Below are 24,190 nucleotides of genomic sequence, written 5' to 3'. Positions count from 1 at the left end.
GTGTCATAGGCTGCTTCACTGAGTCCTCCTATCACTAGAGGTCTTCAAATGGAATCTAGATGACTCCTTATTGAGATGCTTTAGAGAACATCCCTGCTCAGGCATGTGTTGGGATAAAGGATTTATACAGAATCTCTTATAACTGAGATTCTATGACTGTGAAATATATCAGGTGATATTTTGACTTGAATGTGAATTGGGTTTAAATGAGGCAGAGTTGCACAAAGTCATCTGCCTCTTTCTTCCAAAGTCATCAAAACCCAGCAGCAAAACAAAAGTCAAGATGACTGCGAATGGCCCAGGATGCAGTGGATGACGTTGGTGTCTTTGATATCCGACCAAACTCTAAGTGCTCCACAGTGCCTGCTTCAGGCACTTTCGTGGCATCTGCCCATTCTGCCAGGGAAAGTCTTTTCATGCATGGGGTAGATATCCCCCTAACTCACCAAAGGGTTTGAGGCCTGTCAGTTACCTTCAACCTGGCTTAGCCTTTCTGCCAAGATAGTTTTACTGGGGTATGGCTGCTAAGCAGACTACAGTTATTTGAAGCCACAGATGAGAGTCAAGTGGCAGGTAGACAACAAAGATGAATGAACAGCCCAGAAACAGGCTTGGCAAGCCCTCATAGCAGAAGTTCTGGTCCTCCCTGAATACTCCACATAAATACCCATATAAATAAATAAATATATAATGTATATATACAATACATATACATACACACATATACACATGTGTATACACCTATATGTGTATATATGTGCATGTATGTATATTTATGTGTGTTTGTATGCAAACTATGTGAGCCTAATTATGAGGGAATTGTCAATCCACAATGGAGAAATGGTCCATAAATACATATGAATGCATGTAAGCACGCATACATACATGTGTACTGTGATTTTATCAGTATCAATGTGGAACCTCCCTCTGTTGATGAGGATTGACAACTCCTGTGTAACTTAGGCTCACAGAATCATAGATTGAGAGTTGGAAGGGGCTTTCCTGAGTTCAAGTGGTCCAACTCCCTCAACTTGCAGATGAGTGAACTGAGACTCAGGGAGTTTAAATGGCCTGCCCAAAGTGAGATAGGTAGTAAGTGGTCAAGCAGGGATTCTAATCCAGATCCTCTGATTTCTGATCTTTTAAACTTTCCACTATATCACACAGCCTCCCTTGTGGCCTTGAGGAATTTCCTAGGGACCTAAGAGACTACATGACATGCCCAGGATCACACAGCAAGTTCAGAAATAGAACTTGAACCCAGATCTTCCTGACTTTAAGGCAGACCCTCTAGCCATTTAGCTATAGCTGTTTGGTCATTTTCAGTCATGTCCAACTCTTCGTCATTTGGGTCAGTATCTTGGCAGAGATACTGGAGTGGTTTGCCATTTCCTTCTCCAGCTCATTTTACACATAAGAAAACTGAGGCAAACAGGGTTAAGGGACTTTCCCTGAGTCAAAGAACCAGTAAGTGTCTAAGGCTGGATTTGAACTCAGGTATTCCTGACTCCAGGACTGGCCCTGAACAACCTAGCTGCCCCCCAACAACAACCGCAGATCTAATCATTAAGCTATATTCTTCATGAAAAGTTATGCTTTAAAAAAAAATCAGAACGGTCTTAAAAAAAAACAATACTGATACTCAAGCAAGTTACAAAGCACAAATACTGCATTGGAAACTTTCCGTAAATTCCAATTTCCCCAACTGTAATTGAATTATTCTTCAAGGTAAAGTGTTCCAGTGATAAGCACTAAACCATGTATGAATTTTAAATAACGCATATACAGTCCCCAAATGCATTTAAAATAGGGTCCATTGAAAGCCATGGTGCAAAGAATGGAGCCTGTCATAGAGAAAGCGATGATGGAGAATGGAAATATTAGACTTTTAAAAATCCAATAACTAAATAACTTGCACATCCAGGTATAAAATACCGTAGGAATAGTCTTAAACTGCCCATATACAAAGATAGTATTTAATATCTTTTAAGAAACTATAATATTAAATCACCTAAACAAAACTAATGGGTGATTAATTGCATCATAAAAAGGACTTACTTTACAAAGTAAAGAAATCACTTTACAAAGTGATTTCTTTGAATATTGAGATCCCATAGTAGGTGTCTGCCACAAATCATTAACTATTCAGTGGAAATATTGATGGGCAACAAACCTGAATTTAAAATGTCAGAAGCATATTCCTGCATTCTCAGTAGAAAAATACAACTCGATTTACAAAATTTCAGTGTATACACATTTCTGGAAGGCTCTGGTGGCTTAAGGAAGGGCACTCCCTAATAAACAATGGGTATTCCCTGACCCCAATCTTTTCACACAGATTAGAACTAGAATAATAAACACCTCTCCCTTTACAGAAAGAATAGCTTCAAAAAAAAAAAGCAAAAGCAATTGAAGACAATCACGCTAAGAAAGAGACATCTTTTCTCATTTCCCTATTCTTACCTTTGAATGTGAGATATTTGCTTCTAGAATACTACTGATGGTTTTTTCTGAGATAGTGGTCAAAGAACGTAGCTCCTCTGTTAACTTGGTGACATTCTGCACACAATCCTTTATCCTCACATCTGAAACATTGATGAAATGAAGCAGTATTTAGAATACGGAAATGCTTTAATGGTTAATGGTGGGGCTCTGGGGAAGGAGATCAGACATAAAACAATTATAATCGTAGTGAGTTGCATTTATTTCACATGCACCCTTGAAAATTTCTAAATTTTACTGAAGATTTCTTATTACAACTGAGAACTTAACAAGTCTCATCCACAAGTTTTTATTGAATGCCTACCACATGCCAGTCTGGGCGCTGAGAACTCAAAGCAAAAACCGAAACAGTCCTTGCCTCTCTGAGCTTGCTTTCTACTGAAAGGATCCAGTACGTATGAGGAGAAATAGATACAAGGTGATTCAGAGCCAGGAAAATAACAGCTGGGGGCATCAAGGAATCTTTCAAAAAGGTGATATAGGAATGTAATCTTGAAGCAACAGAAGGAATCTTTGCCTTTATCCTTTACCCTCACATCTGAAACATTAATGAAATGAATCAGTATTTAGAATACTGAAATCCTTTAATGGTTTAATGGTGGGGCTGGGGGAATGTGAATTCCAAGAACAGGGACACAGCTTGTTCAAATGTACAGAAGTGGGACAAGGAACCTTGAGCTGGGAGAATAATTAGTAGTCTAAATTGGCTGAAACAATGCTGTCGGAAATAGTAAATACACTAAAGTTTCCTTGCCATATTATCTTCTGTGTTTTTCTTAGCTCATCTGTCCAAGCGTCATTAAATTCCTTTTCTTTTGCAGCTCAGAGGCACAGTACATAAAGCACTGAATCTGGAATCAGAACAATCTGAATTCAAATCCATTTTCATACACTTAGTTTGTGACCCTGAGCAAGTCACATAAACTCTGTTCACCCCAGTTTCCTCATCTATAAAATGGGATAATAATGACAGCACCTACTGCCCAGAGGTGTTATATTAAATGAGATATTTATAAAGCATTTTGCAAAACTTACAGCACTATATAAATGCTAATTATATTATACCATTGTAAATATTGATTATTATAATTATAAATTATATTATTTGTATATTAACTATATATAATTATATATCATACGTAATTACATGTATATTAACTATATTATATAAATTAATTTTAAATACTATAATGCCATTTTTAAATTAAATGCCCATTTTACAGTTGAGGTAAGCAGCTGAAACTAAATGCTCATTTGACAGATGAAGTAAGAGCAACACAGAAGATGACATGACAGAAATATTTCAGCATATTTATAGTTTAAATTTGATGGCTCACAGTGTTTTTAAGATCCTATCTCTAAAGTCATTACTTCAATAGTAAATAAAGTCCATACCACCCCCCCAAAAAATACTGCAAATGAGAATATCCCTTCAAATGTAGATAGAAGTGCATAAAATAGAACACATACTTATAACATTTTACTTGGCTCTATGGTGAAGAAAGTTTCTTAACATAAATCAGAATTGTAAATATTCTTCTAATAGGTTTTGATAAGAGAGAGGTGCAATAGTCCTCAAGCTTAGAACAACATTATTGTTGTGGAGCAGCGCTGTTCAGTGTAGGGGTGGGGGAACACTGTATTAAGAGACAGAGGACCTAAATTTCAACCTAGGGTTGGGTTTAAATTCTTGTTCTCCCATTTATTACTTGTATAGTCTTGGGTAAGTCACTTAAACTTTATGCACTTTCCTTTTCTCATCATCAAGATGAGGGATTTGAATTGGATGACCTCTCAAGCTCCTTAGAACTCAAAACCTATGATTCTATGTTTGGTAGATAAGATTTCCATCAATCTGATTATATTTTATGAAACCTGCTACAGAAAAACTTCACTAAAGCCTACCTCTAACTGTGGCATGGTCATAACTGCATATTTAAAAGACCAGCAGAAAGTAAGTCTTGTGAGATCAAACCAAACTGGAAAAGCCAAGTACAGGTCAAATGATATACCGAGTACTAGATGTCTGACGACCAACCTAGCTAAGTTTGGAAAGACTTGTCATCAGGTAGGCTACTGGATTCTTTTGGCCACAGCCAAATCTTGAAAACCAACATGGACAAAATCACAGATCCCCAAAGTATTTCAGGAGAAGATATTTGTCTTGCTTATCACTCAAAGTCTGAGATGACACCTTCCAAACACCAAAAACCTCTCAACACATCTCTCTTGTCAGAATAATAAGATATCATCAAGGACTGACTTCTTAATGCCAAAGCCCAGAAGACCATTTAGGGTTCACCATTTTTAAACCAAAAATTCCTGGAATTATTTGGGGGTTTTGTGTTAATTATTTTGCTGCTATGCTTTAAAATGTCAGAAGACAAAAGGCAAGTAAGCAAAAGACTGGCTTGTGTCTCAATGAGGTTTTAAAAAATAGTGAAAGAATCTCTTTATATGTCCTCCCTAGAGGTTTGTTTAGCAGAGTTACAAGTAATGAAACCCAATAGCAGTCACTGCCTATAATTATCTGAGTCCGAGGAGAAGGCACATTCCTAATGAGTGCATGAGGGAACAGGAGTAGACCTCATTAAGCACATAGTAGGGGCACAGTAAATGTTTGCTAAATGTTGAATTGTCAAATACTAAGGAATACCGTAATAGCAATGTCCACATCTGGACACACATACCTAGAACCAAATTCTATCAGGATCTGGTATAGTAAATAGAGAATTGGCCCTGGAGTCAGGAGGACCTGGGTTCAAATCCAGGCACTTACCAGTTATGTGCCCCTGGGCAAGTCACTTAACCCCAATTACTTCAAAGAAAAAGAAGCAGAAAGAAAAGAAAACAGCTCTCAAAGTCCAAAGATTCAGATTCAAATTATGGTTCAACCATATCCTACCTACATGACCTCAGGCAAGCCATTTATCATCTCTAAGGCTCATCTTCCTCTCTTATAAACTGGGATAATAATACTTAAACCATTTTCCTTAACACACTGTAGTGAGCCTCAAAAGAGATTGTTATGAAAAGCACTTTGTAAACCTTAAAATGTTCTAGAAATGTCAGCACCTATTTTTCTATTTCCACATCATTAAGTTTTCATTAGACTCTGCTTGCTAGTGGCATCCTTAAAGTATTCCTTTGTGGTTGGTAAATGCCATGATAAACATTACATGGCCAGGAAAATAGTTTAGAGCAATGAAGATTCGGACAATGAGGAGTCCAGAAAAATGTTGTTCTCTCTGCCTCTAAGCTGTTTGTTAAATATTTAGGGTGTGGCTCCCTTATCTAATAGTTTTTACATTACTAGGACACTGAGTGAACAATTAGCCAGCATAAAGTAATGTCACCTGAAGTAATCAGTAGATAATGGCATGGTAAAGTCAACACAGGGGAATTTTTTTACAGGTCCATTGACATTTGAAGACTATAGAATATGACGTGAAACATGGTTAGTGGGGGGAAAATGAGCAGACCAAGTCTTTTACTAAATGAAGTATAATTAATTCATTCTTCACTAAGTGCAACTGATGCTTCCCCGTCCAGCCCTAAGGGATCCTTCCTTTAAGGATTTCCCATTTTGGTTCAGACTGGCCAAAAAAGATCCACAACCATGGACTGTGAGAGTTGGAGGGAACCTTAGAGTCCAACCCCCTTTGCAGATGATAAAACTCTAAAAGGTCAGGTGACTTGTGTCATATCACATGGCTAGTTAGTAAGTGGGAGAGAGAGATTAGAACCCAGGAACCATGTCCATTACTTTCTTCTCTCCACAATAATACACCCTAACTGAGCCTGGAAATACCCAAGTATTTATGATGCTTCCTTTACTAATAATATCATATGTAGATACCCACTGAATGCTTTACAGGTATGGCATCCCTTCCATCTTTCATTATAGTCTCTTCTTTAAGTTAATGTATGAAAATGATGCCTCATTTATTTTATCTGTTGGAAGAAATCCAGGAACTTACCCCCAGTTACACTGAAATTGCTAAGAAAAGCCATAATGGGGTCTCCTGATAAAGGCTTCTCAAGGCTTCTGGCCAACCTAAAATGACAAAAAATTAATGCTAAATTAGGCAAGATAAAACACTAGAAATTATGTTGGAGTGAACATGACTTCCTGAGTTCCCAGGAGATGGGCTGGATAACAAGATAATTAGGCACCAAGCCTCTCCTGACACCATCTAACTGCTTATGTCCATGAATACACTATGGTAATACATTTTCTCTTCAGACTTCCTGCCAAGATGAACCAAGGGAATAAAGATTCATGATGAATAGTTTTAGACTGAATGCTTCAATTTCCAATGTGAAAGGAGAACAGAGAAGAAACATCAAGAACTGGGACAACAGGGAGCCTAGGAGAATATTGTTCTTTCTACCTCTAAGTCATCTGCTGAATATAAAATGTGTATTTTCTCATCTAGTAGTTTTCCATTTCCCAAATATTGAAAGAACACTAAAGAAGTATGTAAGGAACCTGGGTAATTGGAGAACAAAAACAAATCTAGGATCCTTATTAGAAAGCATGGTTATTCTTGTAATTATTATGAAGCAGCTTCATATGGCACAGGAAAAGCTTTGAAGTAAGGAAAGCATAGACTTAAGTTCCACCCCTGACATCTCTTGGCCTTAGGACCTTGGTCACAAACTCATTTTATGAATTTATTAATTTCTAGGAAACTGGGAAACATAAGTTGCAGAATGAAAATTAACTGGCATTCCTCATCGGGAATTTCCTCCCCTGATGAATTCATGGGTCTGGAACAAGAAAGAAAAATGGTAATTTCATCATTTTCAGTCAAAAAAATTGAACTACCAAATTAAATAAAACCTGGCTTTACATTTGCACGCGTTGCTTAACAGCTTCTAACGTTGGATGGCATTCGCAGTCTCTGGCTGTAGCATTTCCAAGGCTTCTCTTAAAACTTTCCAAGGTACTAGAAAGCTTGCTGCTGGTATGCAAAAGGCTTTCACAATGTCCAGGATTGGACAAGGACCAAATATTTTCAAATTCCTAGGAAACATAGAGGTGACAAAGGTAAGAAGCATGTGTGTTGACATATTTTCATTCATTCCAATTAAAATGACTTTATTAAATGTTATCTAAATGTTGAGTTTGTATTGTATCCCACAATTAAATTTGAGTGGCAATTTAAAGATGCTAATGAAATCGACAATGCCATGTGATAATATTTTGTATATTGAGAAAGGAAAACTTCACTAGCATAATTTATTTGTCTTAAACTATGAAAAGACAGATAGCTATGAGTAGGTTTATAATTAACACTTCCATAACTCACCAGTACATGCAGAAAAAATTACTGTTAAATTTAGCCCCCTCTCCCCCAAAAAACAAAAAAACTATCTAAGTTCCAACATATCATAGCATGCCAATCTTGATTATTCATTAAAAAGAAAAAATGGGGGGGGGGAGGAAATGTAAGTGAGGTACTGACAATGCAGAGTCCTAGATTAACAAATCAACAAACCTGGTAGTGGCCATGAACTAAAGTAACTCCTTGTACAACGGACAAGAGGAGATGTCTTATTAGTCCATCTTTGCAGCTCAGAAGAGTACACAAAATGTCCTTAGTAAAAGCAGGTTCCTCTACAAGAAGGAACACAGAAGAATAAGAAGTCAAAATTAAGCCCTATCACAAAGGTATTTTTTTTTTGAGGAGGGAAGGCAGGGCAATTGGAGTTGAGGGAATTGCCCAAGGCCACACAGCTAGTAAGCATGTTAAGTGTCTAAGGTTGCATTTGAACTCAGGTCCTCCTGACTCCAGGGCTGGTGCTCTACTCATTGTACCACCTAGCTTCCCCAGGTATTTTCTAAAAGAAAGAAAAACACTGAGGAGCTAGGGGTAAAAAACAAAATCTATAAGAAACACAAAAAGAAATAAGATTGCAAAGAGCATTATGAATTACTCACATGAAACTTTGAATCATTTGAATAAATTTTTATTAAGAATTTACAAGGGGCAATTCCAGAGCCAACATGGCATAGTGAAGCAGGAACTCACCTGAGTTCTCCCAAATGTCCCTCCAACAACTTTGTAAGAATGCCTCAAACTCAATCTTGGAGCAGTGAAACAGATTTCCAGCTAAGGACAGCTTGGAGGGCCAGCAGGAAAAGTCTATTTCTCTAGGTGGGAGGGGAACATGCAGACCACACCCTAGGGGGCCCACCAGCAAGGCTCCACCCCCAGTGTAAGACAGCCTTTCTATATTGTACTAACAAAACCCAGAAAGAAGAGATAGAAAGATTCCATATTATAAAATAAAATAAAATTCCATTTTAAACAACTGTAGATAACATAAAATACTTGGGAGTTTACCCACAAAGACAAGCCCAGGAACCATACAAACACAATCACCAACACTCTTCACACAAATAAAGTCAGATATAAACAATTGGAAAAATATTAATTACTCATGGGTAGGGCAAGCCAATATAATAAAAATGGCAATTATATAACCTACCTATTCAGTGCCATACCAAACTACCAAAAATTATTTTATAGAACTAGAAAAAATAATATCAAAATTCATCTGGAAGAACAAAAGATCAAGAATGTGAATGGAGTCAATGGAGGGAAAATGTAAAGAAAGGTGACCTAGCTATACCAGATCTCAAACTGTATTATACAGCAGTAATCATCAAAACAATCTGGTGCTGGCTAAAAAATAGAGTGGCGGATCAGTGGAATAGATTAGGAACATGAGATATAGCAGTAAATGACCATAGTAATTTAGTATTTGATAAACTCAAGCTCCAAGCTGTTGGGACAAAAACTCATTATCTGACCAAAACTGCTGGAAAAACTGGAAAACAGTATGGCAGAAAATAGGTATAAATCAACATCTCACACCATATACAAAAAAAAAAGGTCATAATGGGTACATGATTTACACATAAGGGTGATACCATAAGTGAATTAGGAGAACATGAAATGGTTCACCTGTCAGATCTATGAAGAAGGGAAAAATTAAGAATAAAACAAAAAATTGAGGGCACTATGAGATGTAAAATGGATAATTTTTATTATATTAAATGAAAAAGATTTTGTACAAACAAAACTAATGCAACCAAAATTAGAAGGAAAGCAAAAAATTGGGGGGGGGGGGCGGGAAGGATTTGCAAAAAGACTTCATTTCTCAAATATATATATAGAGAGAGAACTGAATCAAATTTATAAAAATACAACTCAGTACTGAATTGATAAGTGGTCAAAGGATATAAACAAGCAGTTTTTAGGCAAAGAAATCACAGCTATCTGTAGTCATAGAAAATGTTCTAAATCACTATTGATTAGAGAAATACAAATTAAAACAACTCACATCTATCAGACGGGCTAGTATGACAGAAAAGGAAAGTGATAAGTGTTGGATGGGATGTGGGAAAACTGTGGCACTAACGTACTGTTGGTGGAGTCTTGAACTGATCCAACCTTTGGAAAGCAATTTGGAACCATGCCCAAAAGGCTATAAAACTGTGCATACCCTTTGATCCTGCAATACCACTACTAGATCCGTATCCCAGAGAGATCCAAAAAATGCGAAGGGGGAGGAAGGACATATTTGTACAAAAATATTGATGGCAGTTCTTTCTGTGGTGGCTAAGAATTAGAAAGTGAAGGGATGCCCATCAATTGGGGAATGGATGAACAAGCCGTGGTATATGATTGCAATGGAATATTATTGCACTATAAAAAATGATGAGCATGATGCTTTCAGAAAAACCTGGAAAGACTTACATGAGTTGATGCAGACTGAAGTGAACAGAACCAGAACATTGTACACAGTAACAGGAATATTGTACAATGAACAACTGTGTACGCCCTAACTCTTCTTAGTGGTACGATGATCCAAGACAATTCCAAAGGATTCATGATGAAAATGCTATCCATCTCCATAAAAGAACTGAATACAGATCAAACAGACTGTTTTTCACTCTTCCTTTCTTTTGATTTGAGTTTTCTTCCACAAAATGACTAATATGGAAATATGTTTTACATGATTTACATGTATAACCTATATCAGATTGTTTACTGTCTCAGGAAAGGGGAAGGGAGGGAGGAAAAAAAATTTGGAACACAAAGCTTTTTTAAAAGTGAATGTTAAAAATTGCTTTTACATGTAATTGGGGGAAAATATTATTAAAAAAAAAGAAGAATTTACAAAAAGGTTCAGAACACTGTGCTAAGTTCTGAGAGAGCTACAAACTTGGGTCCTGGGCCTTCAAGTACAATGCTTTTTCTATAGCTGGTAGAAAGATATGTGCTAGATAATAATAGCTAGATGGATACAAAATTGGTTAAGTGGAGAGATGTAGAAAGTATAGTCATTAATGGATCAATCTCAACTTGGAGGAAAATGACCCAATTTGTTGTTTGTATATATATGTATGTTTTTTAACGGCCCTCTGCTGTTCAAAAATTTTATTACTAACTTGGAAGAAAGCTTAGATAGCAAGTTTATCAAAACTTACAAAAGATGTAAAGCTGTGCGGGATAGCTAACTTATTAGATAATAGATTCAGAATCCAAAATGTATAAAGATCTCTTGAAGGAATTAGGAGTGTTTAAACTGGAGAAGAAATGTTTTAGGGGAAATTGCTAGCAGGCTGGTCATCAAAGGCCTACTGACACCAGTATCAGATCCTGAGTGGCATTTCTATATAACCAGTCTAAACCAGGTACATATGTGGGAGAAATGTGAAGTATAGGCAAAGTGGTACATGAAGATAGTTAGGACTTTTCTGAAGACTCCATTATTTTCCTCCCTTGGAAGGAAAAGTCCACACCTAGAAGCCTATTATATCCCTCAGACAGCATGAAGACATAATGCATGAACTGCAATTTCTAGAACCAAAGTTTGTCTAGGATCAAAATAAAAACAAAAGAAAGTAGGTCTAGGAAAACCATGCAAGGTCAGTCTGTAATTCTCAAAGCAGAGCCCATCAGAACATAATCTGAAGAATATCCTGACAAGGCTGTCTCTCTCCTCCTAACATAAATTCTCAGTCCTTGAAGAAAACACTCAAGAGCTCAATAAACATCCTCCATAGAGTTATCTTAACTTGTTTATGCTGAAAATAAACAAATGTTTCAAGGTAAAACTAGAAAAGAAAGAATATAACAAAAATTACCTCTATAAATCCCTACCATCAGAACAAATGGTGCTCCAATGGTATTTATGTAGTTTGTACTGTGGGGGAAAGTAATTGATATATGCACTTGGAAGTGTTGTGTATGCATAATTGAAGAGTAAAGGACAATTATTCTATACTTCTCTCTCTCTTCCTCCCACCCTGTCTTTCCCATCCTTCTTCTCCCTTCTCTCTCCCCCCCTCCCTCTTTCCCATCCTTCTCCCTCTCCTTCTCTCTCTCTCTCTCTCTCTCTCTCTCTCTCTCTCTCTCTCTCTCTCTCCCTCTCTCTCATCTCCCTCTCTCTTTCCTCCCTCCTTCTCCCCTCCTCTTTCTCTCATTAATGACAGAAAACCTGCCTTTATTGTTCTCTCCTATCTTTTCCAAAAAAGTTACAACTTTTCTTCTGTCCACAATATGCTGTGTATGTTACTTCTTTCTTATGAACCTTAACCCTACTCATTTCATAGAATCAGAGGTCTAGAGTAAGAAGGAATCTCAGAAATCATGAAGTCCAACTATCTCATTTTACAGTTGAGGAAACTGAAGTCCCTAGAAGTTTAGCAGTTATGGTTCAGTGGAAAAGAAAGTGTGAGTTTGAGGTCAGAAGACCTGGGTTCAAAATCTAGCTAATCCATCTATTCCTGGTGTATCCTTGGGACTCCCTGGAACTCCGTTTGTAAAAAATGACAGGAGTACATGACTAAGGTCCCTTGATTCTCAATCCATTACTTACCCAAGGTCCCACAGGTAGTAAACACCAGAGACAAGATTTGGAACCCAGGTCCTCTGAACCCAGAGTCAGTGCTCTTTTCAAAGTACCATGCTGTTCCCTTTTATGTATATCTTCTCTGGCTGACAGTGGTATGACAGAGGTGGGATTTGAGTTTACCATTAAAAGTTAGTGTTCAATAGCTGGTGGCTCAGAGGGTATTCTAAGAACAAAGACCAGAGTGAGAAAAGAACAGAGATGAGAGAGTTCAGGGCATGTTCAAGGGATAGGAACAGTTCAGTCTGGCTGAAGCATAAAGCATAGGGAAGGGAGAGAAAAGCTGAAAAGGGTCAGCAGCACTAGACTTTAGACAGCCTCAAAAACAGGAGGGAGGAATGACAACTCTACTCTGTAGGCAATCTCGTGGTACATTTAAGCAGTCTCTGCTCCATTTTAAGTTGCTGCATCCAATATGCCATATTTTTCATAATCTAACTGAAACGTATCTTTTGAAATTCATTTCTCACTTTTAAGGAACTTCTTTTAATGGTTGTGTTTATGACATAAGGCATAAAGATATTTTTCCATGAGTGCCAAAACTTTTTTTTTTAATGAAAGTGACTTCTCAACCCAAAAGATTATAAGCTCGTTAAGGGCAGGGAACGTTTTGTCTTCATTTCTGTCTTTGTATTTCCTGTGCCTAGAAGACTACCTGGCCCACAGTAGATGCTTAATAAATGACTGTGGGATTGAACTATTAAATTTCTTTTTTGTGATTCATGAACGTTGTCATATAAGCATGCTTTTATACTAGGTTAGTCCAAACCACTCAGTTTGATGCAGCCCAGAGAAATGAAATGACTTGTCTCAGATCACATGATGAATCAGTGTCCAAACTGGAACTAGAACCCAGTTCTCTAGATTCCAAGGCTAGCATTCTTTCTATGATGAAGCTTCATCAAATTAATATAAAAGATGTCTACCAAAAACCTTGCTTTTAGAAAATATGCTCTATCATTATTTTCTTTTTAAGCCTTATTTTGTATATTTTGAGTCCCTTATTTTTAAAAAATTCTTCTCTTCAGAAATCACTTTTTAAAAAAAATGAACAAAATTTGCAAATATCACTTGGGGAGTGTCTGTCTTTGGAGATAAATTAATCTTTATATCTGGGAAAGAAATCAACATATTTGCATGAAATGTGCTTAAACAATTGTGTTAATCATCTTGAGAGAAATGACTGTACCATATTTTTTAAAGCTAATTAACGTAGGCCATATAATGCTACAGTATGGTATTTCTTAGTCCACCTCAAACGAGTATATAGCACAATGTAGCTCAGTGGATAAGGCAATGTGCTTGGAGTTAGAAACACTTGGGTGCAGATACTCACTAGCTGTGTGACTTTGGACAAGTTACTTAACTTCTTTTTATCCCAGTTTCCTCACATATAAAATGAAGTTGTTGGACTTGGTGACCTCTAAAGACTCGATTACGTATCTATGAGCCAATGAAAACAGACAGACCTTTGCTAACTATTCCAAAAAAAAATTTTTTTAAGTCTTGTGGATTTTTTCTCCAACAATGATAAAGGGCCAGACTTCTCTATGATTGATATGAATGGGGAAGTAAGCTTCTCCCTCTAACAATTCTCCACCCAGAGAAAGCAGCTTAAACACTTGTTACTTCTCCACTTTTCTGTGCTTCTCAAAGAGTACACACAGTAAGGGGAGAAGGGAATAAGCATTTGTAAAGCGTATACTATCTGCCAGGTGCTGGACTAAGCAGTTTTATTTTGTTGGGGCTCTTTGTTCCTTTTTCACAAATATTAGTTCATTTCATCCGCACAATAACCCTGGAAGATAGGAGCTGTTATTATCCCCATTTTACAGTTGAAGAAATTGAAGCTAACAGAGGTTAAGTGACTTGCCCAGGGTCATCTAGCTAGTGTCTGAGGCTGAATTTGAAGTCAGGTCTTCCGAACTCCAGGCCCAACACTTTATGTATTATATTAGACCTTATTTTCTATAGAAATTTAAGGTAAAACAGCATTTTAATGGTTTTATTATTTTTAGATAATATACATATGTTAAACTAAGATTAAATGTCATTAATAAAAGGTAAGTTAATGAAAAATTATAATGCTCATATTATAAAATAATGATCTCTCAAGACAACATATATTTGTTTATGAGGATGGGGTGTGTACTGTATATTCTTAAAGATCTCTTATAGCTCCAAAATGCTAAAATTTCAGCAGCATTTTCTATGGTAGCAAAAAATTAGAAATAAAGTAGGTGCCTAGCAATTGTAAAATGACTTTTAAAAAGCCTGTACATGAATGCAATAGAATATTATCGATTAGTAGAAATAATGGTTATGAGAAAATCAGAGGAACATGGGGCAATTTGAATAAAGTAAAACAGAATGAAATAAGCAGAACTAAAAGAACAATATGTACAATTGACAATGTCAATTAAAAAAAATACTAAAAGGAAGCTGATCTCTGAGCAACTGAAAAACCAATAACGGGAGGGAGGTAGAAGACTAATGGGACGAAACATTGGATACTTTGTCAGGTGAGACCACTGTGTTGGATGTTTGTTGTTGTCATTGTCAATGTCACTCTTGATGATGGCGACAATGATGATGACAATGATGATTATGATGATGATGACGATGATGACGATGATGATTCCGCTGTTTTTTGTGTTACTTTTTTTTTAACCAAGGAGAGATCAATTTGCAGGTGGCGAACGGGGAAGAATTGTTAGAAACGATTGTGATATAAAGACAAATCAATAAAATAGATTTTAAAAATATTTTATAAGAATTACATGCGCTAGATTTTTTAAAAAAACATAAATTCTTAATTAGTAAGGGGTATGGATCGATAATTCCTTACAATATTTGGCCCTATGCCTATTTCCTTGTATGTGAATTAATTTATAAGTGAATTTTTCAAAGATCACGAAGCGCTAACTAATAGCTTAGAATACTTTGATACAGAATGTGCTAGGAGAGAAGGGATTATAATTAAATATAAAGATTAAAAATCAATTTTCTGTTACTAATAAGTCATTTCAAATATGCTATATCAATTTAGCAGCTGTAATGCAGATCTACAAAATAAACTTAACTGGAGGTATTAATCTAAATGTTTAATTCATTTAAAAGCCATTACTTTATCCATGTGTGAAGTGTCAAAATGATTATGTCTTCGACTGTGGCTGGATTCAATATATTGCTTAGGCAATTAAAACAAAGACAGCTCCCGTTGAGTGGCAGACTCAATCTCAGATTGTATAAACATGTTAGAAAGCAGTTTTTGATGATCTTAAAGAATATTTAGAAAGATGATACTTTGTTTAGCCTAGTATGTGTTATTTTCATAGCAGCTTTGATTAAAAATATAGGTCTTCTTTAGAAAATTATCTACATAATTGTTACACTTATATTTGCATTCAGAAACAGATATGGCATTCATCTACTCTGTATCCACTGATCAAATGTCTACTGTGAGCTAGACTCTCTAGTTCTGGGGTTCTTGACCTTTTTTAATGTTCTGAATCTTTTTGATAGTCTCAGGAAGTTTATGGACCCCCTCTCAGAATAATGTCTTTAAACAATTAAAAAAATGCTAAAATTTAGTTAGAAGTTAGTGAATCTAAAGAAGTTTTTTTTTCCCATCCAAACTACTCATATGAACTTCAGATTAAAAACCACAGATGAAAATATTAACTTATATGTGGTACCTGTCTTCAAACTACTTCTAAACTGATGAATGGTGAATGCTATATGCTAACAACCATGATACAAAGTAGAAAATGAGCATAATGGAGAAGTCCATATAAGGCATTATTTAAGAGATATTCCTTCCATCAGCAAGGCAGCTAGGCAGCACAGCAGATAGAGCACTGGGCCTACAGTCAGGAAGATTCCTCTTCCTGGGTTCTAATCTGGCCTCAGACACTTGCTAGTTGTGTGACCCTAGGCAAGTCACTTTAACCTTGTTTGCCTTACTTCTTCATCTATTAAAATGAGTTAGAGAAGGAAATGGCAAAACACTCTAGTATCTCTGCTAAGAAAACCCTAAATGGGGTCATGAAGAGTGAGACATGATTGAAATGACTGAAAGAAGAAGACAACAACACTTCCACCTAGGGTGATGGAAGAGGAGGAACTTAAGTTGGGGGAGGAGGGAAGGAAGGAATGAAGAAAGGAAGGAAGTTAGGAAGGAAGGAAAGAAGGAAGGAACTAAGGAAGAAAGGAAGGAAGGGAAGAAGGAAGGAACTAAGGAAAAAAGGAAGGAACTAAGAAAAAAAGGAAGGAAGGAAGGGAGGGAAAGAGGGAGGAAAGAAGAAAAGGAAGAGGAGGAAGAGAGGGACAAAAAATGGAGGAGGAGCTTAACCAGCATATTAACTGATTACTTCTATGCAAGAAAAACTGCATGTTGAGGAAACAGAGTTATAGATTCATAAAGCTGAAAGAAACCTTCATGGTCATCTAGTCCAATCCCTTAGTGGAATGAATAAATTCTCTCTATATCACCACAAAAAGTTGTGAAGCCTTTGTATGAACCCAGAGCTATTTACTTGTTTAAATTTAAAAAAAATAAATAAAAAAAGAAGTCAATGCTATTATAATACTAGTAACTATATGGGGGGGGTAGTGGGAAAAAATCAAATAAGAACTGACTGTTGATTCCTTTTGAATATTGATGCTTGAGGATATGTGAATATCTTCCTTAGACCCTTTGCTTCCTCAACATGAGACAAATACTGATGCTTCCTCATTCTTCTCTCCTCACTCTTCTCCCCAAGCAATAACTAACTCATATCTAGAATATTTGTTTTAGGCTGCTACAGGCTACCAATCTAGAGATATGCTTCTCATCCATTGCATTCTGGTGTCCTCAATGACCCAGTCCTTTCAAAGAGAGTGAGCTATCTCACAACTTTTTCCATTTCTTGATTTCTAGAATTATTTTAGAAAAGAGTTAAAAGGCAAGGTCCTCCTTATGTTGCCCTTGACTGGTGAATTGCCCAGGATAGGGAAAGAGATTAAGAGTTAAATGAGGCAACTCATACTTAAGCACCTTAAGCACACCTAAGCCTGTTAGGTGTTAAAATACTTAAAAGTTGTACTTAGAGTCAGGAAGAGTTGAGTTCAAATCCTGCCTCTGACACTTAGCTATGGGACCCTGGAAGCTATTTAACATCTCTCAGCCTCAGTGTCTTCATCTGCAAAATGTAGGTAATAACAGAACTTCCCTTACAGAAATGTTGTGAGGACAAAATGAGATAACATATTCAAACAACGTCCTAAACCTGAAAGCACTAAATAAATACTAGCTGTTAGTGTTAAATTATTCGATTTAGTTATTCATTCTTACTAGTGACTAGCATTGTAGCAGTGCCAGCTTTAATATTTCAGGACAAGTATGTACCTCTGGATTCTTAGGGGCTGAACTGGCAATGTTGGTGGGGAGAACAGGAAGAGGAAGGAAAGACTAGAGAGAAGAAGGGAGGGGAGGATACTCTCTCCTAGAATTCATCTTTAGCATTGTACCTGGCACATACATAGTAAAAGCTGATAAATGATAGTGGTTTGACTGATTAGCTGGCAGGCTCTCAGGCTGCCCATCCTGCCCTGCCCACTAAGGACAAGCAATGAGTCAATAAACACGTATTTAGCTCCTAATTTGTTCACATAGTAAAAGTTTTAATAAATATTTGTTGAATAGTGCTAAGTGTTGGTGCCAAAAAAAAAAAGCAAGATAATCCCTGACCTTCAAAGGCCTATGTTCTACTGGAAGGATATAGCAGATAATTAAGATAATGAAATACAATTTAATTAAATGAAGAAAATCAAATGCAATCTATAACATATGTCCAAGATGATTTCAAGGAAAGGGGGAAGTAGGACTGAGGGAATCATGTCCTTTGTCCTTTGTTTTCAAAGCAGACCAATGACATCATGGGGTGATATCTTGACTCATGCAAGAATTGGATTTAAGTGAGGCAGAATCACACAAAGCCTCTGTTAAATGCTACAAACATAAGTGAAATGCTTCACAATAAAGCAATTGAGACTTTGTAAAAAACAAAAATCTCCCTCACTCTCTTTTCCAGAGGCACCAAAGCTCAAAGGAAAGACAAAAGTCAAGACAACTAGTGATGGCCTGGGATCCAGTAGATGACTTTAGCATCTTCAATGTCTGACCAAGCTCTAAGAACTCCATAGTGCCTGCTTCAGTCACTTTCATGGCCATCTCATCTGCCCATTCCCCCATACCAGGGGAAGTTTTCACATGCTTGCAGTAGACACCCACCTAACTCACTGAAAGGTTTGAGGCCTGTCAATTACCCTCAACCTGGTTTAGCCTGTCTGCCCACACCTTTGTCAGGGTGTGGCCACTGCACGTGCTGTTGTTTCTTGGAGCCACAGGTGAGAGTTGAATGCCAGGTAGACAACAAAGGTAGATGAGCAGCCCCAAAAAAGGCTCAGCAAGTCCTCATGCCAGAGGTGCCAGTCCTCCTAATCATAAAATGCCTCTTAAGGAAGATGATATGAGTTGTTTTGAAGGGAGATAGGGGTTCCCAGTGAGGAAAGGGAGAAGTCTAGGCTTGGGGAATAGCCTGTGCAAAGGTAGGGAAGTAAGAGATGAGATGTTCTCCAGTTTGGTTGAACTTGCCCCCTTGGGCTATTTCGTCTCGCACCTGGCTAAACCCCAACCTTCCCATCCTTTGCCTTCCTCGTTCCTACTCACAGTGCTGCTGAAGTGAGCTGGAAGAAACCACAAAATGGAGCTGAGTGGGCTCACTGAACATTCATGTTGTAGAAGAACAAACGGGCCCTCACTGAAGCAAAGCAATCCTTCTACTCAGTATAGTGAAATAGGGGAAAAGCATTTTGTCTGGAGCCAGAGGGCCAAGGTTCAAATCCCTGCTCTGCCATTTACTACCTAAGACCTCAAGACAGTCACTTTGTTTCTCTGATCCTCAGTTTCTTCATCTGTAAAGTGGGAATATTGGACTAGATGATGTCTAAGATCCATTCTATCTTTAGACTTAAGATCCTTTGATCCTGAAGCTTCCCACAGCACACCCTCCCCACCCCTACCTCTAGTCTTCTTACATTTTACATCACACACACACACACACACACACACACACACACACACACACACACGGAGGAGCATTCTCCTCAAACCAGTGACAATGACTTCCTTGCTATTCCTCAAACATACTTTATCTCCTGACTCGTGGCATTTTCACTGGCTGTCCTTTGTACCTGGAATTCTCTTCCTCTTCAACTCTGCCTCAGCTTGCTTCAAGTCCCACCTTCTACAGGAAGCCTCTCTTGATCCCACTCAATTCTGGTGCATCCCCATTACTGATTCTATCCAATTTTTCCTGTACATAGTTTGTTTGTACACATTGTCTCTCCCATTAGATTGTGAACTCTGTGACAACAAAGACTATCTTTTGCCTTTCTTTGTATCCACAATACTTAGCATGGTGCTGGGCACATAGTAGGCATTTAATCAATGTTTACTGACTGAAAATTATGTCCAGGATCAAAAATAAATGCTTCGTAGAACATCTAAAGCTCTTCACAACCTATTCTCTTTAGTACAATTCCTGGCACATTCGGGTCAGCTACATGGCGCAGCGAGTACAGCACTGGCCTTGGAGTCAGGAGGGCCTGAGTTCAAATCCAGCCCCAGACACTTGACACACTTACTAGCTGTGTGACCTTGGGCAAGTCACTTAACCCCAATTGCTCTGCCTTCCTCTCTCCAAAAAAAGACCAAAACAAAACAAACAAAAAAAACCAAATAAACAATTCCTGGCACATAGTAAGTGTTTGATAAATGTTCATTGATTGTCAGAGAAAAAGAATATGACAGCCTGGGAAATTTCTCTCCAGATGGATCTGACCTTGGAAGTTCTAGATAGGACAACCTACGTCTCATTGCCTTTTGGGGAAGAATTTTTATTCTGCATGTTCTAGCTTGATAAATTAATCTCTTTGTTGAATTATAATTGTACCCAATAATGCTCACTTCCACTACAATAACTTTCTTAAAAATTAATTAATGAATGAAAGTGTTTAGACCTAGGTATTTACCTGTGGCTCATATGTCAAGTGTATTTTATCTTATCCCAGGGTGTGGTCTGTAAGATTTTAAGTGGGGGTGGGGAACACCCTAATCTCTAGCGCACTTGAATTAGTAAAGAAGGAGGGTCCACTGCAAAGTGAAACTAATTGTCACTAGGTTTTATGGTAGCAGTCTTAGGCCAATCAATAATTTTAATTGAAGTTGAATTCAATTTATTATAACCTCAAAATCATGTAGCACATGTACTCCTGACCATGTAGACACTAGTAAACATTTGAGTGACCTTCAGCTAAAGGCATTTTATGATGCTTTGTTTGGACTTGGAGCATAGCACCGTCCAGATTTGGAATCAAAGGATCTGGTTTCAGATTTTTGCTCTGCTAGTATAGATAGATAGATAGATAGATGGATGGATGGATATATGTGTGCATACAGAAATGTATGTATTTATGACTACATGGGTATATACATACATACATACACATATATATAAACATGGACAAGTCCCTTATTCTCTCTGTGTGTGTATATATATGTATATATAAAATCCATATATATACAAACACATATATGTGTGTATATACACACACCACCTATACATATACATATATATGTAATTCTTCATCTGCAAAATAAAGGAGTTAAACTTCCCTTTCAGATCTAAATCCAACGGCCCACGATCCTATGATACGATGCATCAACATGGCTCATTTCGTAGATTCAGATTCACTATGGACCAAATCATATCTCACCCAGCCCATTTTAAAGCCAAAGAACATACAAAAGGCATAACGGCAATTAATTTAGATTATCTGAAAATTATCCAAAAATTAATATTAAAGTAACCCACCTGATAGGATGGTTAACACATTCAAAACTGTCATCTTCACCTTATTCAGAGTTAAGGCAGTAGAAGGCTTTAAGTGCTTCTGGAAAAACTGACATATTTCCAAGACACTGACAAAGGAGAAAAATAATCATTAAGTGCTAACACAAACATACCTATATCGTTCATTAAACTCAAGTCTCAAGAAATAGTACCTCAAGAAATAGTAAGGATTAAGTCAAAAAAGAGTCACAACATAGATGATTACCACCTCTGGATTTTCCTTTTTTCTGGGACAGAAGAAGAAAGAATATGGATAATATAACTGAAATTCATAGATAATGCCAAGTCCTTATTTTAACTGAGTGTTTGCTTTGTCCAAAACGAACAAAAAAAAATTTAACTAAACTTGAGCTTTACCTTATCAAAGTCATGAATTAAAGCCCTAAGTCAATACTCCAAGGGAGCATGAAAATGACTCTAGGTTGTTGCAAGCTATGCTGGGGGGAAAAAAAAACACTGGCAGGTCCCACCAATCCAGAAAGGCTTTGAGAATAATCATGGTGATAGATTTTGGTACCTGCTCCCTGAGTACCATTCTAGCTCAGTTGAAAGAGACTCATCACAGAAGATTAGTGACTAGGTGATTTCTTCTGTGCCACTGCAATTCATGAAGAATATCATCTATTAAGGCTTAGAGGAATTGTGATCTGTCATTGGAAAAAAGTGCCCACAAGAATAAAATCACTGAACATTTGTTATCTTAAAAGGCCTTTTAGGTCTCCCTGCCTTATCCTCTTTTGAAGTTGTAAACAAGTAGAAAGTGATCAAAAGGCACAGCAAAAGAAATTTCAAGACCCCATAGGAATAAACCTGTGGTTTGTCAAATATTTGATGTAAAATAAACTCTTTGTTTACTATATCAGGGATGACTATGAATTAATATCAACGTATCAGGAAGCCTTTATCAAATACTGACACTGTACCAGATACTATACCAAGTTCTGAGGATACAGGAACAAAAGTGAAACAGTCCCTCTCCTCACGGAATTTCTATTCCACAGGGAGGGGGCCTGGAAAGGGAGAGATCATAGGAACTAACAATTACACAACTGAGGAAGGGGGGATCGTGGCTAATGCAATGTCCCTAAATTGAATTTAAATAGAAAAGCTATGAGATGAATTCATTTACCAAAGCCTTGTTCTCTTTCCTCTTTAGTATTAATCTTACCTTTTTGTTTTAATCTCCATTTCCAGATTCCTGCCTAGTTCTCCGTACCTGTTGACAGTGGAGAACTTTTTAAATTGCCCATTGGGTATTCTCTTGGATTACTGCTTAAACTATGCTCTTGTCTACCATCTGCTTTCTCATCTTTAGATACTGTTAATTTCCCTTAATTTCCAATACACATTAGGCCAAAAGGTCACTGGATTTGGAATCAGAACACCTGGTTTCCAGTCCTGGTTCTACTACTTACTACCTGCGTGAACCTTCCCAAATTACTTCATCTCTAGACCTTCCTTTTCTCATCTATAAAAAAAAAAGGAGCTTTGACCAGAAACTCTCTAAGGTGTCTTTGCATCCTAAGACTGTCATCCTCTGATTCTGAGATACCTTTAGGGGCAGAAACCTGAAAGGATGGGCAATACCTGAGAAAATCAGTCTTCTAACTTTATAATCATATCTTGTTTTGAATTAAATTCATATTATTCAGTTTGGTCATCCATTTTATTCAACAGACCTGGCTCCAAAAAGCTTTTGGCTATTCCCCCAAATCAAATACACTCACACAGGTAAAAGACTTAATGCCATTGAAGATGTTTAAAAGAAAATGCTGTAGGCTTTGAAGTCAATTCCAGAAAGAAAATTCCAAAAATACTTTGAGGAATGTAAAATGCTTTTACATCAATGAAATAAGCATATGGACTCTAAGTGTGACTATTTTGAAGAAAACAATATGCCTTTAGATGAGTCAGTTGGAGTGTATTTGTTTTTTTTTTAAATGTGTCATTTTGATTTAAAAGCACAAGGCCTGCATCTTGAATCCCCTTACAAATGACTTCCCAGCATCTGACATTTTGGTTGGGCTTCTGGTTTCCTTCATCACCATCATCATCATTCTTCATCCTCATCCTCATAACATGAATAACTAGCATTTACAGAATACTCTTAGGTTTACAAAGTGTTTTACACATTTAATTTGTTAATTAATTTGTCAGTTCTTCGTATATGTAATTTGTTATCCCATATGATCCTCACAACAATGCTGAGAAGTAGATGCTATCATTTTACAAATGAGGAACCTGAGGCAAGAAATTACATGACTTACTGAGGACCACACTCTCAGTAAGTCTCTGAGCTAGGATTTGAATTCAGATCTTCCTGACTCCAAATCCAGCCACCTAGTTGCCTCTTTTGAAACCTCCCTGACTGGGATCCCCACCCCAATTCTCTGAATTTTCCATAGTTGACTTCCCTGTATCTGAATTTTTTGGTACTGCTTCTTGACAGAGGTTCTGCAAATCCCTCCTTGTCGAATTTGAGACCTAGTACCCTTTTCTCTTACCTACAGCTTCCCTTAAGGAAATAGTTAATATACTCTTCTGAACCTTTCATTACCCAAAGCTTCACAGCAGCAGAACTATGGTAATAATGAGATGTGAAATAAACAAGGTTCTTCCAAATAAAACAAAATTAGGTTGGTATAAACTAATTAGAATTGTATTGATTTATGACAAAGATAAAAAGTTTCTTAATGCCACAGGAATGAATCTATTGTTTAGTGATCACATTTGTCCAGCACAAAATGAAGTAATTAGGTGCTGGCTGCTTCCTGGAAAAAGTGGAACACTTTGGG

The 24,190-nt window shown here is 37.1% G+C and overlaps 1 protein-coding gene across 1 annotated transcript in view; it reads right to left on the bottom strand.

The window, feature by feature from the left end:
* ABCA13 (ATP binding cassette subfamily A member 13) overlaps positions 1–24,190 on the bottom strand; it is a 519,839-nt gene that overhangs the window by 347,823 nt on the left and 147,826 nt on the right. The window contains exons 19-23 of the mRNA XM_036739641.1: positions 21,357–21,463; positions 8,007–8,125; positions 7,359–7,531; positions 6,483–6,559; positions 2,464–2,585 (exon numbers count right to left, since the gene is read on the bottom strand). Coding sequence (XP_036595536.1) covers positions 2,464–2,585; positions 6,483–6,559; positions 7,359–7,531; positions 8,007–8,125; positions 21,357–21,463 — 598 coding nt within the window. The remainder of the gene's footprint in view (positions 1–2,463; positions 2,586–6,482; positions 6,560–7,358; positions 7,532–8,006; positions 8,126–21,356; positions 21,464–24,190) is intronic.

This window comes from Trichosurus vulpecula, chromosome 9 (assembly GCF_011100635.1).
Source record: "Trichosurus vulpecula isolate mTriVul1 chromosome 9, mTriVul1.pri, whole genome shotgun sequence".
Lineage (NCBI taxonomy): Eukaryota > Metazoa > Chordata > Mammalia > Diprotodontia > Phalangeridae > Trichosurus > Trichosurus vulpecula.
Note: the sequence above shows the minus strand (reverse complement) of the source record. Positions and strands in the feature narration are given on the sequence as shown.